Source organism: Corythoichthys intestinalis, chromosome 7, assembly GCF_030265065.1.
Source record: "Corythoichthys intestinalis isolate RoL2023-P3 chromosome 7, ASM3026506v1, whole genome shotgun sequence".
In the NCBI taxonomy this organism is placed as follows: domain Eukaryota; kingdom Metazoa; phylum Chordata; class Actinopteri; order Syngnathiformes; family Syngnathidae; genus Corythoichthys; species Corythoichthys intestinalis.
The window spans coordinates 14,312,049-14,329,247 of NC_080401.1; the positions used below are offsets into that span (position 1 = coordinate 14,312,049).

The following is a 17,199-nucleotide window of genomic DNA, read 5'->3' on the forward strand; positions in this document are numbered from 1 at the left end:
TGCTACTGAAACAATACCATTGGAAAACCCTAAGACATAAGTTAAAGCAGGGAAATCATAAATCGCAATTCATAGAATTTAAAATTGTTCATATTTTCAATGAATTGAAAAAATAATATTAAACAGTGAACGATAGTGAATGTTATCACTTGATACAATGAAGTAAATCTCTATTCCAGGGGTCTCCAAACCGGTCCTCAAGCGCCACTGTGGGTCCTGGTTTTTGTTCTGATCGTGCACAGACAGCTTAACCAATGAGGTTTCTGCTAAAACAAGCAGAACCTGACTACATTCAACTGATAACACTCGTAAGACACCAAATTGGTGAAAATGTGTCGTCTTGTTTTGTTGAAATAAAAAATATGCTGCACCCATTGTGGCCCTATGTGGAATAGGTTGGAGACCCTAGCCTAGCTCTATTCATTCGGAGTCTGAAAGTCTTTAATGTGCTATTTTGTTGGCGGGACTGTACTGCCATCTAGCGGGAGATTTAAGCATCAGTAGATACGCACCCCTCAAAACTACAATTCCCAACGGTCAAAATCATACCGGAAATTGCGCACCCAGCTTCCGTTGCTGTCAAGGGCACCGGGCTATCACGTTAGCTTAACTATCAGTGGTATAACCACACGTGTACTTACAGACGACTAAAATATTAAATTAGTCCTATTTCCAGTATGGACAGCTTCGGTTCTGATTTTTCAGCAGGTGGGGCAGGTGGTAAAATGGACACCGGCACGATAATGGAGCAGGTTAAAGTCCAAATTGCCGTGGCGAACGCACAGGAGCTCTTGCAGGTAAAAGCAGTGAAAGTACACTTACCAAATGTGTAGAAGCGCGCAATAACCAATTTGTTCTTTAACAACATTATTTACTAACATATTTTTTAAAGTTATTTTTTTGTCAGCGAATATTTGAATGTCACTACGACATGTGATTGTGTTTGTTTTAGTCTGTCATCAAAACTACCTTGAGTACAATGTTGATAGCTGTAAAAATGTGCAAATACACGAGCTAATGACTATTTAACACGCTACTATTCTCTGGTGTTTCAGAGAATGACAGACAAATGCTTCAAGAAGTGTATAGGAAAACCTGGTAGTACACTGGACAACTCAGAGCAGGTATGTTGTCATATGCAAAGTTTATTAGAGCAAAATCGTCAACATATCTTTTTAAACATTTCTTTCAAACTATTGCATTTCATCTTGTTTCTGTGAATACATTTTTCTTCAATAATTTGTTCTTCCCCATTTTATCTTATAGAAATGCATCGCCATGTGTATGGACCGATATATGGATGCCTGGAATACTGTTTCCCGAACGTACAACTCCAGATTACAGAAGGAACGAGCTCGCATGTGAACATCCATCTCTTCCTCCTCATGCCTTTTTCCCCTTTTCTTCCTTACCTTGGCCACTGCTCACCTACAGAAGTAGGTTACACCGGGTGCTTGGCTGCTGCACAGACACAATCCCGTCCCCCCACACCCACCCACAATTCCCTAGTAGGCTTGCACAGCCTAGGGACTGCAGCCTAACAGTGTGGACTATATTCAATCAAGTATCATATTTGTAATTTTGTTTTTATAAGGAAAAACTGCTATTGTGCCTGATAATAGGTCTTGCCCTGGCCCTTGTTCACAATTCTTGGAGGTGGAAAAAAGGTGTGTGTATGACTGATTGACTTGGAATATGTGTAAGTATACCATAAGTTTAATTGTTGTTGACATTCACCTATCAAACTAATCTTTAATGTATTCCATGGTGTAAATAAAATGCATTTTGATTTCTTTGAATAAATAGGGATCATACCAAAATGCAGATGCCAATTATTTTATTTTTTGACACCACTGGTTTCCTGCTATGCAAAACGTTAATTTCCAGCAGCAGTACCTATTATTGTGACTGGTCTGTTTATTAAAAGTGCTGGATGCTCGCTTCCAACTCAAGAACAAAACTCAGTTTTGTCTTACTTGCTCTCCAGCTGTCACACTATCTCCACCCTCCCCACAGTAGATGGGTTGTTCCATCAGGCTCTACACAAAGCTGCAATGGGTACAGAATCTACATGGTAAGCAGATGTCAAAGCTTTTTTTTCCCCTGTAAAAAAACCTCCTTTAAGCATTCTTGTGAATACTGTAGGTGAAGTATTCCAAACATTCAATATATTCTCACAATCTTGCAACATAATAAATAGCAAAAGAAATGCACCTGTAGGTAAATCACAAAATAACCCTTGACACACTTAAGTCACACAGAAAAACTAGACAGCACATCTAAAAATATAATCAAAAGGAGGGGTAAAATTACAAGTTTTGCATTATAAGTGATAGTTTGGCTTCTATGCTGTGTAACAAATTAGCCAAACTTTGTTTTAAATGTATTGCTTATCTAAATTTGTTCAAATGGGTAAGGTTCGGACCAATAATCAGTTCCGATTCAAAGCACTATTCGAAATTGGCAGTAACACCATTTGTTTTGCACATTTGTCTCTGTTTTCTGCATCCGAGAATTGCGCTGCGAGCGAGATCAAATGTTGACAAAAGTTTGTAATTTGGCAGTGTTTTATCTAAATTGTTCAGAAGATGAATGTTTTTCATTGAACTTTTCCTCATGGATGAGGGAGCCAATGTTGTCATCTTTTAACACCCCATTACTGTACTGCTTTTTTAACTCTTACCAAATACCAAAGGCATTTTTTTACAACATAAAATGGGAATCTAATCTTTTTCTAAGTCCTGTGAAAAATGGCTGGGAGTGAAGGAGTTAATAGCACCTTTTTGCACACAACACTGCACAACATAATGTGCACTTCACTTAAAAACAATACTTAGCTTTGTTTAAAACAAGGTTAACAAAATTGGATGCAGTGAAGAGCAGAAGTACTTGCACCCATTGTGATTTTGCAAGATCACCCACTTAGAAAATTGGTAGAGGTCTGAAATTTTAATCATATATGCATTTCCACTCATCAAGGCATAAATCTAAAAAAAAAATCCAGAAATCATATTGTATGATTTTAAAAAAAATTATTTGTAATTTACTGAGGTTCATATTCATAAATCAGCAATAGTCATGGCACTCAAAGGGTTGTCAGTCTACTTAAAAAAAAAGTCCACCTTTACCCCATGAGTAACCACCCACCCACCATCCGTTTGAGCTCATTATAGTTACCTGTGCACCCCACAGCCAGTCATAGTCCAACTGCTACCATGGGAAAGACTAGAGAACCTTCAAAAACACCAGACAAAAAAAAATGTTGAGCTCTACAAAGCTGGAAAAGGTGATGGGACAATTGGAATGCAGTTTGGTGAGAATACATCAACAGGTGAAGTAATTCCTAGAAAATGGAAAAGGCTAAAAATAATCTACCTCGGAATGGGGCTCCATGTAAAATCTCTCCTCGTGGGGCATCACTCATGATGAGAAAAATGAGAGCTCAGCCTTGAACTACACGGCAGGAGCTGGTTAATGACCTGAAGAGAGCTGGATGCACAGTTTCAAAGGCTACTGCCAGTAGAACACTACTCGTGTGGAGGAAAAAGAATGATGAGTACAATCCCAAGAACACCATCCCCACTGTGAAGTATGGTGGAAACCTCATGCTTTGGGGCTGCTTTTCGGCTAAGGGGACAGGAAGACTGTACTGTATAAAGCAGAGGATGAAAGCAAAATCCCTGTTTCCACATGTGAAAACCTGGTGAAGAACTACAGAAAGCGTCTGACCTCTTTAATTGCAAACAAAGGCTTTTGTACTAAATTTTAGCACTGATTTTCTCAGGGGTACAAATAGTTATGAACCCCAGTAAAAATTACAAATAAATGAAAAATCATACAATGTGAGTTCCAGATTTTTTTTTATTTTTTAAGATTATATCTTTATAAGTGGAAATGCATCTATGATTCAAATTTTAGACCCTATGTTAAGACCTCTACTTATTTTCTAATTGGATGAACTTGCAAAATCACCAGGGGTCCAAATATGTCCGCTCCTCACTGTAGGTGATAATTTTGAGAAGAAAAAAAAATATTGTGGCTTTAGTTTTGGGAGTTATAGTTTGCACTCATACTGAATGAAGAGTGGTGAGTATTTAATGGCAATAAATTATATGAATAAATAAGTTCTCTGCTTTCCTATTGCCTACGACCAGTTGTTCAACATTGTCCTTGTAAGTTTAATATGTGTTAATGTAGAGGATTTTCCAGTGAAGTTGAGATGATTGCAAAGTGTTGCTAACAGCACCTGTGACCTCACAAGGCCACACCAATACTGCAGTGAATGAGTGTAATGGCAGGTTAGGCAACTTAATAAAGAATGCCACAATGTCCACTGTCTGTAGGGGGATAAAACTGCTGCCTGACTAACTTCAGAAAGGTAGGTATGAGGATATCCAATTTCGTACAGAAGTCACTCGGGTGTAAATCCCTGGAAAACCCACTCGACCACATCCATGTCCCCAGCTGGTTACCCCGGCAATGAACCATTGGCCAGAGCTCTCACGACAGGTCAGAGGTCCCCCAGAATCTCCCTGGATGAAGGAGAATGATCATTTCGAACAGAAAGTGAAAAAGTAGGGTACATTTCTTATAATTTCAGGTTTAAGGGGAATGTTTGCTCAGCTCAAATTATTAACAGCAATTCCAGGCATTAACATCGATTTAATAACTATTGCAAATACAGGTATTTTAAGTGCTTTTATGATGCGATCAAACTACTTGCACACAACTATAATGCCTATTCTTTAATTTTCAATATTTGAATTTTGCTCAAAACAAGCACACGTTACAGTATTTTTCATACTTTCATTGAAAATTACTTTCCTATAAAAAATATGACGTGACGATGAAATGTACTGTAAGTCCATGCCACTTTGTGCTGGTCTTTCACAATAAATTCTAATTAAATATGTTGGTGGTCGTAACATTATAAAAAAAGGAAAGGTTCAAGCGGTATGAATACTTTTGTTAGCCACTGTAACTAAAAAATTCCGTACCCAAGTGTAATAGATCAATGGCTTCATTTCTCACCTGTATGACACCTTTCATGTAGCCCATTTCATAAGTTTTTCAGACAAAAACCATACTATTATCTTACCAAACAAGTGTCCTTTCCTCCTCCCATGTAACCTGCACACATCATGTGAGGAGTCAGGTTTTCTCCGTACGACTGCTGGCAGTCGGCCTGTTCAATGGTCCTCACTGGGGCTTTTTGCAAGATGCTGGTCAGTGAACCTTTAAAATGAGGTAGCAAAAGATGTACGTATTAGCAATTATTGTGGAAATACATCAGTCAGTTAAGACCACTGTTTTCTTGCTTTGACTAAATGGTTGAATTTTTTCTGAGCAGAAATATGACTCTCGCCAACCTCCTTCCCTCATGGATCCCCATCCTGAGATGTAGCACTCCGCATCCTTCAAGAAGTGGTGGGCTGGTGAAGGGAGGCATACTGATTGGATGGTGTGTGACACAGGGGCAGGGATGAGCAGCTCCAGGAGAGCCACATCAAGTTCCATGCTGGTGCTGTTGAAAGCTGGGTGGATGAGGACCCGCTCGATGGGAATGACCATGGCTCCTACACCGGAGCGCAGCACAGAGCCTAGGCTCACAGCCCAATGGGTAGGGCTGGCATCACTGTGGGTGAGGGGAAGTCGGAGTGTGTCAAAAAATGTGAACCTGTTCTTGAAGACTGAATCAGGTTTTTAGTCATTTAATGATGTTGACTTTCATTGATATTCTTTCATTTTTTTGTGAATTGAATGCAATGGCATAGGTTTTGTCTCAACATCGGTAGGGACGATATAACAGCATAACCTGCATGTACACGTTTTGCTCGGGATGGGACATAATAAGACGAAACAGATTGGGTGAACGAGGGTCAGGTCTACATTTCTGACGAATATGAACCTAATTAATTTATATGCTAAATCAGGGGTGCTCATTACGTCGATCGCAATGCTAGTGTAGGTACCTCACGGTATCCAAAGATACTGTATATATATTTTTTATGTACATAGTTAATTACGAATATGTTGTGTCGTGTGGGCAACAGATGAGGTTATGCCGCACTCCTCTCTCTCTAAGCAGCTTCTTGCTCACATTTTTCTACTTCTATAGTTTCCAGCAGGTAACACAACATCTCTCACAGTTTAATTTACGTTAACAGTAGAAAACACAAACAGAAGCACACTCCAAGCAGCTTCCTACTTGAGTTTTGCAGGTTAGCAAGTTCACACAGTTTAATGTTATGCTAACTCTGATGCAGGTCAGACTTTCAGTAGCAAAATTAGTGGTGTGTTAGTGGGCTGAGGAGGCGGAATGTTGTCGACATGTACTGTATTTCTGTCGGGGGTGGGTCAAGTCATCAGCCAATCAAATGTGTGTTAGTGGGGGTGGACCGGCACATTCAGCAGGTGAAAAGGGGTAAATGTAAGTTCGAACATAATGAAAATGCACTTTATAATGGTAGGGTCAATTCTATCCTCACAACATATGGGAAGACAATCTAAATGACCTATATAACTGAACTCATATGCAAATAAGGTTGCTTAAAAGTTGGCGGGGACAAGTTGAATATCCTGAAAAGTGGGTTGTGTTATGTCCCTACCGTCCCAATGCAAACCTACGCCCTTGATTGAATAGAATTGATTTTCAACTGGAATACTTCATTAACTCAATTGCCAATGACATGAAAATTTAGCCAGCTAGAATCCAAATGTGGAGTGCTAACGACGCAGATATAGAGGTCTATATAGATACTGAAAATCGTTCATGTACATCTGGGTTGTCCTTGATGTTTTTCAGAGATTATTACTACTAGGATATTACAGCTATGCTTTTAGTCCCATCCTCTCGGTTGCAGCATTATGACCACACACAAATAATCCGCCTGTAAATTAGTTAACATGACTGGCGTGCACGTTTAAAAAGCACTGACACAATCTGCGCCTCTAGGGTTGTTTATCCCCTGCAGAATGCTTACAGCATAGTGGCTGTTGATTTTCCTTTCCAATCCATAGTTTTACCTATTTAGATTAATTTGAGGCCAGTTCTTTTTGTAGCAATCACTTGGTTGAAATATAATGCTGTTCTTTCAGTCAGATGAGATCTGTTTGTTTCACTCATTGGGGATCGGTTGGTTCCCGTGGCGATGGATACACCTGGTGGTCAAGACAGAATTGTTTGTCTGATGTCTAATTGATATCATACTTTTATCGATTTTGAGGCCTTTTCCCGACAAATTGCGTAAAAAAAATAAACACACTCTTCTTCTGCCTAAGATGCAATGCACCTCCTAGCAAATTTGATGACCGTGCAATTCATAGTCTCCAAAAAAAGACCTGGATAGACAGGCAGACCAATTCCAATGAATCAAAGTATGACACACCTTTTGAAGCAATGTGCGGCAGTCAGTAACCATTTGCGGTGAACGAGAGTGGCGCCACAATGGTGGACTCTCTGGTACTGAAGGCTGCCAATCCAAGGCCACTCCCCTCTACGAGCCGTCACCCCCCCCACAATTCTACTGGAGTCCAGCGCAGGACGCTCACCGCAGTCTGGAAAGAAAAATTTAATCACCTTTTGTTTCTCCACAATTGAGTTTCAAAGTTCGTTTCAAATATTTCAACTGACTGCAGTTTTTCTCATCAGCCTGGTTGGGGCAGTCAGGGATGCCATCACATTCTGGATTGAACTTGCTGATACAGGATGTGGCACTGCACCGAAAGCTTCCACTGCAGTTAGAGACTAGAAGACATAACGGGAGTGTGTTTGATGCTAAAAAATGAACAATTCAATGATTGTGTTTGGGACAATACCAGAAAGTATCGGTGCAGGTTGCACATCCAACGCAACTGTCCGAGGATGTGGTGTCTTTTGAGAACTCACAGATGGTGCTGTGGCTGGCACAGTGAGATCCTGCTTAGGGTGGTAATGGGCCAAGCTAGGGTCTGCTTGACTAAGAATCCAGCTGCGCAGCTTGGTGACTCGCGAGTAAACCCCAGGCCTGTAAATTTGGGCACAGCCTATACCCCAACTGACCACCCCGGCTAGGAAGAACCTTCCTGGGGTCCCCTCACACACCAAAGGGCCCCCAGAATCACCCTGAAGATATAACACAAAGTATCAACCTATTTTTCTATTTAGGTTGGAATACAAGTGACATCATTTCACATGATGCAAACTGTGACTCAAGAGTAGAAGCTATTGTAAGAGGAAGTAAGTAGATATCCCAAGCACTTGTTGGTATATTTAAGAAGCACTGACCTGACAGGAGTCCACCTTGCCCTGAAGGAATCCAGCACACATCATGTTGGAAGTGATTGCTCCTCTGTACACAGGCAGTTTATTGCACACCTTGGAGTCGATGATTTTTACCACAGCCTTCTGCAGTGTGGAGGGCACCTCAGCTGAAAGACAGTTGAGTGCATGTTCTTTCAAATTCACATGCATTCATTCCGTACCCTCACAATCTATTGAGATTCAGTTGAGCCTTTCCAATATATTAAAAAAGTATCTGCAAATTTTCCCCTTTGATTTTATTGACTTATTTATTTATTTAAGGATAAGTGTAAAATTTGACGGTACAGTATGTATTTTCAACTGAAAATGATATGAATGATTGAATTTCAAGATGGGCTCAAAGAGACAAACAACACCCACTGTGGCATAAATGACCACGTGAAAAATGAGTACTTAAGAGTATTTAAAGACACAGATAACAACTTTATCATGTGCATCCTTGTGAAAAAAAATTTGTTTTATAACTCGAAAGTACTGCGACCCAGTTGAGGATAAGCGGCTTGGGAAATGAATGAATGCATGAACTCGAAAATACAGAATTTCCTTTTTTATGTTAATAGCAGAGAAATTTTTTAAATAAAAGTCTGTATTTCCAGGAAATGGCAGCCCGACATGGGGTAGACATTTTTTTAAAATGCTAGTTCTATTTCACCCAATCAAATGTGAGTATCCCAGAATGGCTGCCCTTCCTTGTGACATCCATAATAATCGCTGTCCCACGTACATGTGTTCGAGTTAATTAGTGTTAATGTGTGTGGGTATAATTGACGTCACAAAATGGCTGCGCTTGTATGCAATGTCATATTTTTGTTTGTTTGTTTAAACATTAGTTTATTATCAGAGGTCTAAGGAATTTGCCATATGCATACTTATTGTAAATACCTGTCACATGAAAGTAATTTAGTGTTGACTGCCCCTTTAATTCAGCTGCTGCTGAGTGTTTTTTTTTTTTTTTTTGGTGACATAGGGCTGCACTCACGGCTAAACTGGTGCAGAGACCCCCATCCTGACACTACGCATCTCTGGCCAGGAATAAAGACATGAGACTGGGCGGGCAGACAAGCAGGCTGGACGAAGGGGCTAAAGGTGAGAGGGCTCTCCAGTTCCAGTACGGCCACATCATTGTCGGTAGTCGTAGGGTTGTAGTCAGGAGACACCGTCAGCGTTTTGATTTTTATTGTTTTAGACTCTGACTCCTCCCCGCTCACCAGACTGGCCCCTACCAGGGCTGTCCATTCTTTCGCGTTTTGGGCACTAGAAATGGGAACAAAAAAGTTATAATACATACATGAATTACGCACATTAAAAAATGTGTAAACTATGATAAATACGTTTTAATTAAAATGTAAAATTATAATTTATGATCAATTAATACAATTGCATTCTTGATAAAGTTAATTCCCGTTGGACCAAACTAAAGAACTGAGCTCATATAACTCTAAAATGCTTTTGTCCTAAAAATGTCATGATATGTTTGAGCTCCGCTTTTAATCATTTTTTTCCTCCACACTATTGCAACTTTCTTAATAGTCAGATTTATGTAATATTGCGATGTTATTAAAAAGAGAAAAACATTTTTCAAATACAACAAGTCTATTCACACAAAGTTAGGACTTCATTTCATTCAGATTTTTTTCATGGAATATTGTGACTTCTTTAGAAAATTTAAGCATTTTGTCATAAAATTGGAAGCTTTATCATGCGCAGAGCTTGGTAGAGGGGCCAAAGATTTGACGCAAGTAAGAGTGGTGTTACTTCTAAATAATATTACTCAAGTCAAAGTAAAAGTAGTCATCCAGAAATGTACTCAAATACAAGGAAAAAAGTATTCGGTGACAAGAATACTCAAGTAATGAGCAGAAATGTGAGTAACTGCTTACAATGTCAGATTTCTTTCTTTTTGTTTTAATAATGGTATATATATTTTTTTCTTAGCACTTAATCTATATGAACTGGTATTATTATACTGGACTATAACCTATTACATGACTATATTAGGACAAAAAGATGACACAAAAATCATCGAATTCAGACCAGAGCAAAACTATGAACAATCACCCTTTGAAAGAACATGCATGAGTGCCCTCTAATGGAGAGAAAACAGTGTTATCTCTGACTGTTAAACTGTGCTCCCTTACTACTTCACGCTTCAAACTTCGTGCCCTCGGTCCAAAAAAAAAAAATAAAAATGAGCTATCCTGAGCCGATCGCTTATTCTTACTTTTGCTCCCTCCCTCTCCCTACTCTTTTTTCCCCAGGCAGGCAGTGCACGTGCACTGGAGTTGCTTATTAAAATTTACGATGTTGACAGATGTTTGTGTTTGATCTTGCCAGAGTCACGTGCTTCAAAAGTACCGCCTGCGTCAATCATCGATTAACTTGTTAAACAGTTGCTGTGGCAACTCGTGTGTAAGTGACAGGATTGGAGAAGAATCACTCAATGAAGTGGTGCCTTGGAACAGACAGGCTCTGTGTGCGCATTGCGCAGGCGGGGGGGATAACGAAGCGCGCTGGAATGAATGTAAGAGTAAGGCGTCGTTCGAGGCAGCCGGTGTTGTGTTCGCGGCAATAAACATCACATATTAAAAGTGATTCTGAGCAGTTTGCAATTTCCACATGTCCAGCATTTAATAAAGCCAAGCATTTTTCTACTAGAGTACAAAATTTACAAAAGTTTAAAAACTGTTTCTGTGGGACAGAAACATGTTTAAAACTTATCATAATTATTACATTTTAAGCGCTTAAAAACCATTTATTAAAAAAGTATATAGGCTATATACATATTTTTTTAAATTATACTTTGGGGAAAAGTAGTAAAAAACATGTCTTATACATATAGTGCCTTGCAAAAGTATTTGGCCCCCTTGAACCTTGCAACCTTTCGCCACATTTCAGGCTTCAAACATAAAGATATAAAATTTTAATTTTTTGTCAAGAATCAACAACAAGTGGGACACAATCACGAAGCGGAACAAAATTTATTGGATAATTTAAACTTTTTTAACAAATAGAAAACTGAAAAGTGGGGCGTGCAATATTATTCGGCCCCCTTGCGTTAATACTTTGTAGCGCCACCTTTTGCTCCAATTACAGCTGCAAGTCGCTTGGGGTATGTTTCTATCAGTTTTGCACATCGAGACACTGACATTCTTGCCCATTCTTCCTTGCAAAACAGCTCGAGCTCAGTGAGGTTGGATGGAGAGTGTTTGTGAACAGCAGTCTTCAGCTCTTTCCACAGATTCTCGATTGGATTCAGGTCTGGACTTTGACTTGGCCATTCTAACACCTAGATATGTTTATTTTTGAACCATTCCATTGTAGATTTGGCTTTATGTTTTGGATCATTATCCTGTTGGAAGATAAATCTCCGTCCCAGTCTCAGGCCTTGTGCAGATACCAACAGGTTTTCTTCCAGAATGTTCCTGTATTTGGCTGCATCCATCTTCCCGTCAATTTTAACCATCTTCCCTGTCCCTGCTGAAGAAAAGCAGGCCCAAACCATGATGCTGCCACCACCATGTTTGACATTGGGGATGGTGTGTTCAGGGTGATGAGCTGTGTTGCCTTTACGCCAAACATATCGTTTTGCATTGTGGCCAAAAAGTTCAATTTTGGTTTCATCTGACCAGAGCACCTTCTTCCACATGTTTGGTGTGTCTCCCAGGTGGCTTGTGGCAAACTTTAAACGAGACTTTTTATGGATATCTTTGAGAAATGGCTTTCTTCTTGCCACTCTTCCATAAAGGGCAGATTTGTGCAGTGTACGACTGATTGTTGTCCTATGGACAGACTCTCCCACCTCAGCTGTAGATCTCTGCAGTTCATCCAGAGTGATCATGGGCCTCTTGGCTGCATCTCTGATCAGTTTTCTCCTTGTTTGAGAAGAAAGTTTGGAAGGACGGCCGGGTCTTGGTAGATTTGCAGTGGTCTGATGCTCCTTCCATTTCAATATGATGGCTTGCACAGTGCTCCTTGAGATGTTTAAAGCTTGGGAAATCTTTTTGTATCCAAATCCGGCTTTAAACTTCTCCACAACAGTATCTCGGACCTGCCTGGTGTGTTCCTTGGTTTTCATAATGCTCTCTGCACTTTAAACAGAACCCTGAGACTATCACAGAGCAGGTGCATTTATACGGAGACTTGATTACACACATTTGGATTCTATTTATCATCATCGGTCATTTAGGACAACATTGGATCATTCAGAGATCCTCACTAAACTTCTGGAGTGAGTTTGCTGCACTGAAAGTAAAGGGGCCGAATAATATTGCACGCCCCACTTTTCAGTTTTTTATTTGTTAAAAAAGTTTAAATTATCCAATAAATGTTGTTCCACTTCACGATTGTGTCCCACTTGTTGTTGATTCTTGACAAAAAAATTAAATTTCATATCTTTATGTTTGAAGCCTGAAATGTGGCGAAAGGTTGCAAGATTCAAGGGGGCTGAATACTTTTGCAAGGCACTGTATGTATCTCTTTCCAATGCTAAATCTAAATACACAAACACACAATTTTTTTTTTTTTGGGGGGGGGGGTGCGTTTCTTCGTGGTTTGTCACTTAACGCGGCGGGTTCTGCTCCTCATTAAGCGCGAAAAACGAGGGATCACTGTAATGGAGTCATGTAGTTATTGTTGCAACATCTCATTGAAACTAAAACTGTCGGCATCTCTGGCAAAAATGAAGTGACTGTAGAAAGAGGAAAAATGTATTTACTCTAGTGTAGCCAAAAGTAGCAGAATAAGAGTATTGTGTCTTCTTCACAAATCTACTCAAGTAAAAGAAAAAGTATTACGCCGTAAAACTACTCTAAAAAGTACATTTTTCTCCAAAATTTACTCAAGTAAATGTAACGGAGTCAATGCTTTACTACCAACCTCTTATCAAACAACAAATTTTACGTATGTGTCCCTGAAAACTAATGTGCCTACTCCTTCACTATATTGTCAAATATACTAAGACACACTTACAGTAATTGATTGATTAATTAACAAGTTCCCCTGAATCTCAAATTTTCAATGAGTGTTACACACAGATAGGTAGGTAAATTTGTAAAGTTATTATTTTCCCTTTTTAATTTTTTTTTTATTGAAGAACTGTACTTTCAAATAATTTTACTATTTAAATCACCTACACTTCAAAGCAGTGCGCTGCACTGACGAGCCACCTTTCATTGATGATGGAGGCGCCACATGTGTGCTGTCCATGTAGCCTGAGGCTGACCTGCCACGGTAGCTCTCCTTGTCGGGCATCCTCACCACCCACGATACGATTCCCCGTGGTGCTACGCATGCCACAGGCTAGATGGTAAAAATATAGTCAGCCTAAGAAGCTCATTAACATTAAGAGCAATACGAGATTGGAAAGAAAAGAATAGTTTACCACATCGTGCTTCATCAGATCCATCCGCACAGTCTGTTGCAAAGTCACACTCTGGGTTTAATTTGTTGATACATTCTCCATTGTCACATGTGAAGGCCCTCTCGGGACAAGTGTCTGGAGAATTAAGAAGATAGGCGGATGAGCGTGAGAAGGCAGACTTCAATGGACACAAAGATTTAGACAATCCACTCAGATTTGACCAACTTTAATAAGTCATTTTGGACACAACCTTTTTCAGTTTTGCATGCAATGTTTAACCTTATATTTTTTGTATTTGGTATGGGAAACTTTGAGAGTCCTTTATATGATGATGATGATGAAGCTTTTTTATTTTGAGCATGCACAAAAGAAACAGAAATACAGTATAGTTCAGAATAATTATTTGCACTCCAAAGGGAGTGGGAAGAAGAAAAACGTATTTAATCCCACCCCTGATGTCTTCGTCCAGCATTCTTCTTATTTTGTGGGATACTCATGTCCTTCGACTTTAAGTCCACACAATGAGAGAGAAAAAAACAAAACAAACAAAAAAACTGAAAAAACAAGAAAACAGTAACATAAAATTTCCAGACCCTCACAGATGAATAACTCTCCCAAATCTTAAAAAGGTTTTGTAAATTAAACATCATTATAGATGTATAATAATTAACAAGATCTTTGATCTTTAATAGTTTTGAGTGAGCAAACAGATGGTGTGTTCAAGAAAACCAACCTTTTGTATGATCCGCACCACTCGTTTCTGCAATATGACTAATGGATTAATGGTGGATTTATAACTGTTTCCTCACACTTCAATACAACATGTGAAATACGAGAATAGTATAAAGTGTGGCACGCACTACTATCAAGGTATGGATTCACTTTATTGATTAGTGAGAGTATTTTGGTTTTAATGTGTCTGACAGGGGATTTCCACGATAATTCACTATCCATAATAGTTCTTAAGAATTTTATTTCATTCATATTACCGATTGGGACCCCATCTATCATTATCTGTATTTCTGAGTTGTATTTAAGGCTACTCAACTTAATATCCATACACTTCTTTAATTTACTTAATTCCTCATTTACAGTAGTTACATGTTCATTCTGATTTTCACTACTATAGAATACATTTGTGTCATCTGCAAAAAGTATAAGTTTCAGAAATTGAGATACATTATACAGTATGTATCATTAATAGAAATATTAAATAATTTTGGTCCCAAGACAGACTGCTGAGAGATACTAAGATATTCCAATGGCCATTTTCCCATTTTCTACATAAGGTACCCTTCCTGTTAGGTAATTTCTCAGCCACTCACCGGCAACCCCCCTGATACTGTACAGTTGTAGTTTGTTAAATAAAATTGTTTGATACCTTATTTATTATTACGTTATGGGAGTCCTTATTTCTACTGTCATGCAACAGTGACCTTACAAGTATATAGTAAAATTGCTTGCATTTTTGGATAAATGGATAACTTTACATCTTAATCTTGAAATAATTTTATGTACTTACGAACATCTCTACATACAGAATTTTCAGGTTAAGACACGCCTCAAAGGGAAAATATTCCCTCTTGCTAAGAAAAAAAATCAGGATAAGAAAGGCAAAAATAGAATATGGCTGGTACTCGCAGCGCCCAGAATTTGCTGAACGTAACATACTAACAGCTGTTCTGCTATCGGTTATTGCCTAGCATTGCTAGCATCCAATTGGCTAAGAGGGACCTCTACTGTATGTGTATGTGTGTATCCCAGCGTTCTCTTCATTGGCTCTCTGTGTTCCGACAGCTTTACATGAGGGTATTAACTTTGATTCTTTACTCTATTCTTGTTTTTTTTACATTATGCACAACTCAGATTTTTTTTTTTTGTGTGTGCAATAATCTAATTGTAACATGTATTTCTTACATGTTTTGATGCATTTTGGGGGGCTTGGAACAGATTAGGGCATTTACATGGAAAACACGCCTCTACTTATGGAATTTTCAAGTTTCGAAACTACTTCCAGGACCAATTAATTTCGTAAGTAGAGGTACCACTATATTTTATTAGCTTCAGCACAAAAATGTCCAACTTAAAAACATCAATGGTCTTGCTCTCTGTTTATGGCATACATACAGTAGGCCTACATGTATTATTTTATTTGCCCAATGTTTCAACAAACAAAGTAGCATTGAAATAAATTGTGATGATGCTTCAGTATTAATTTCATAGTTTGTTGGTTTCAGCAAAAAATAATAATACATCGAACCATTAGTGTTACATTAATGTTTAATGAAAAAAAAAAAAACGTGTTACAAGTATACTAACTATGACTGACTGAAACTCAATTCTATTCTACATTCATTGTAGGAGAAAAAATGTCCAACTGTTCACCAGCTTGTCATAGAACACAATCTTTTTTCAGGATTAATTCAATTTTGTTTATTTCTTCTACGCGAATAATACTTGAATAGGTTTGCAACCTTATAAAAATAGCATCTTTATTAGACAGTGCGTGTAACCTAGTTCAAATTGGACTCCAGAAATGCTATGGATGAATCACTCACCCTCACCCAGCAAATCATCTCCAATACTGTAGAATGACTTCCCACTAGCACCTGGGTATAAGTAAAAGGATTACAGTATATCCATGTGAAATGTGCCCAAGACCTAAAACAATGCACAGCTAAGGCCTATTTCAGAGTGCGAACAGATGACTATTGTTTCCTACCCAGTAAGATGATAGCCTTGATGTGTCCAAACTCAGGGACCTCGAGTGGATTTCCATGCATCACTGAGGTGAGGCCTGCCCTCAGCAGGTCCTGAATGAAGTTTTCTGAATACTGCTGGAATTTGGAAACCGTGAAGGCCAGTCGGAATGTTGCCATCACGTCACCGTTCATATCGCTGAGAAAATGAATAGGAAAGGGCATCATTTTAACCCTTCCACAAAAAACAGCCTGTTTTAGCTTCTTTGATGAACTTACCCAAAAGCAATTATGTTACAGTCAACATAGTGATGGGATATAGACGAGGAGGTAAAGACATTTTTGATCTGTGAATGAAAATATTAACAATTTAGCATAAAGTGGCAAATTAGACCTGTCTTCTAATGAACTTTACCATTACCTTTGAATTTAAAACAGATGTCAGAACGATGGAGTAACCTGAGTTGGAATCCTGTAGTGATGAATCGTACTTTAGACCCTTCAGCTCAACTGTCTCCATGAAGTAATGCTGTTCCTGCATCAGGTACGCTACATACACACGCAATTGTACAGAGAGGGAAACAAATGTGTTAAGATATAGCAAAATCACACACATACATTGATGTCGGTGTTGTCAAAACCCCTCACCGATGAGCAATCCGACAAAGACTCCAAATGCGAGGAAGAAGAGGAGGCAGAATATGAGGGCACCCCTGTGGCAGCCCGAGGGAGCAGGTGAGGGTCCTGCCGTCTCCATGTTGGAATCACGACACTGGGCTAGTCACATGGCAGGTGAAATCCAAACCTGATAAGGATGTTCCCAAATTGTCATCCATGTC

General features: G+C 39.0%; 2 protein-coding genes across 2 annotated transcripts; one reads left to right on the forward strand and one right to left on the reverse strand.

Annotated features, from left to right (window-relative positions):
* The first annotated feature begins 559 nt into the window (after nucleotides 1-559).
* timm13 (translocase of inner mitochondrial membrane 13 homolog (yeast)) lies at nucleotides 560-1,844 on the forward strand. Its single transcript, XM_057840154.1, has 3 exons — nucleotides 560-797; nucleotides 1,056-1,124; nucleotides 1,267-1,844. The coding sequence occupies exons 1-3, from the start codon at nucleotides 678-680 to the stop codon at nucleotides 1,363-1,365; spliced, it is 288 nt and encodes a 95-aa protein (XP_057696137.1). The 5' UTR covers nucleotides 560-677; the 3' UTR covers nucleotides 1,366-1,844.
* On the reverse strand, nucleotides 1,510-17,199 carry tmprss9 (transmembrane serine protease 9). The gene is made up of 15 exons (XM_057840153.1): nucleotides 17,009-17,199; nucleotides 16,782-16,909; nucleotides 16,640-16,707; nucleotides 16,384-16,559; nucleotides 16,220-16,270; nucleotides 13,683-13,796; nucleotides 13,435-13,600; nucleotides 9,282-9,556; nucleotides 8,267-8,409; nucleotides 7,819-8,104; nucleotides 7,634-7,747; nucleotides 7,389-7,557; nucleotides 5,370-5,635; nucleotides 5,099-5,235; nucleotides 1,510-4,532 (listed from the first exon to the last, which is right to left on the reverse strand). The coding sequence occupies exons 1-15, from the start codon at nucleotides 17,115-17,117 to the stop codon at nucleotides 4,371-4,373; spliced, it is 2,364 nt and encodes a 787-aa protein (XP_057696136.1). The 5' UTR covers nucleotides 17,118-17,199; the 3' UTR covers nucleotides 1,510-4,370.

Coding starts and splice junctions, on each gene's coding strand:
- timm13 (XM_057840154.1), top strand. CDS start 678: ATGGACAGCTTCGGTTCTGATTTTTCAGCAGGTGGGGCAGGTGGTAAA. Junction 798..1,055: donor ACGCACAGGAGCTCTTGCAG/GTAAAAGCAGTG, acceptor CTGGTGTTTCAG/AGAATGACAGACAAATGCTT. Junction 1,125..1,266: donor CACTGGACAACTCAGAGCAG/GTATGTTGTCAT, acceptor TTTATCTTATAG/AAATGCATCGCCATGTGTAT.
- tmprss9 (XM_057840153.1), bottom strand. CDS start 17,117: ATGGAGACGGCAGGACCCTCACCTGCTCCCTCGGGCTGCCACAGGGGT. Junction 9,557..13,434: donor GCAGCGCACTGCTTTGAAGT/GTAGGTGATTTA, acceptor TCCCATTTCTAG/TGCCCAAAACGCGAAAGAAT. Junction 4,533..5,098: donor GAGGAAAGGACACTTGTTTG/GTAAGATAATAG, acceptor TCCTTCATCCAG/GGAGATTCTGGGGGACCTCT.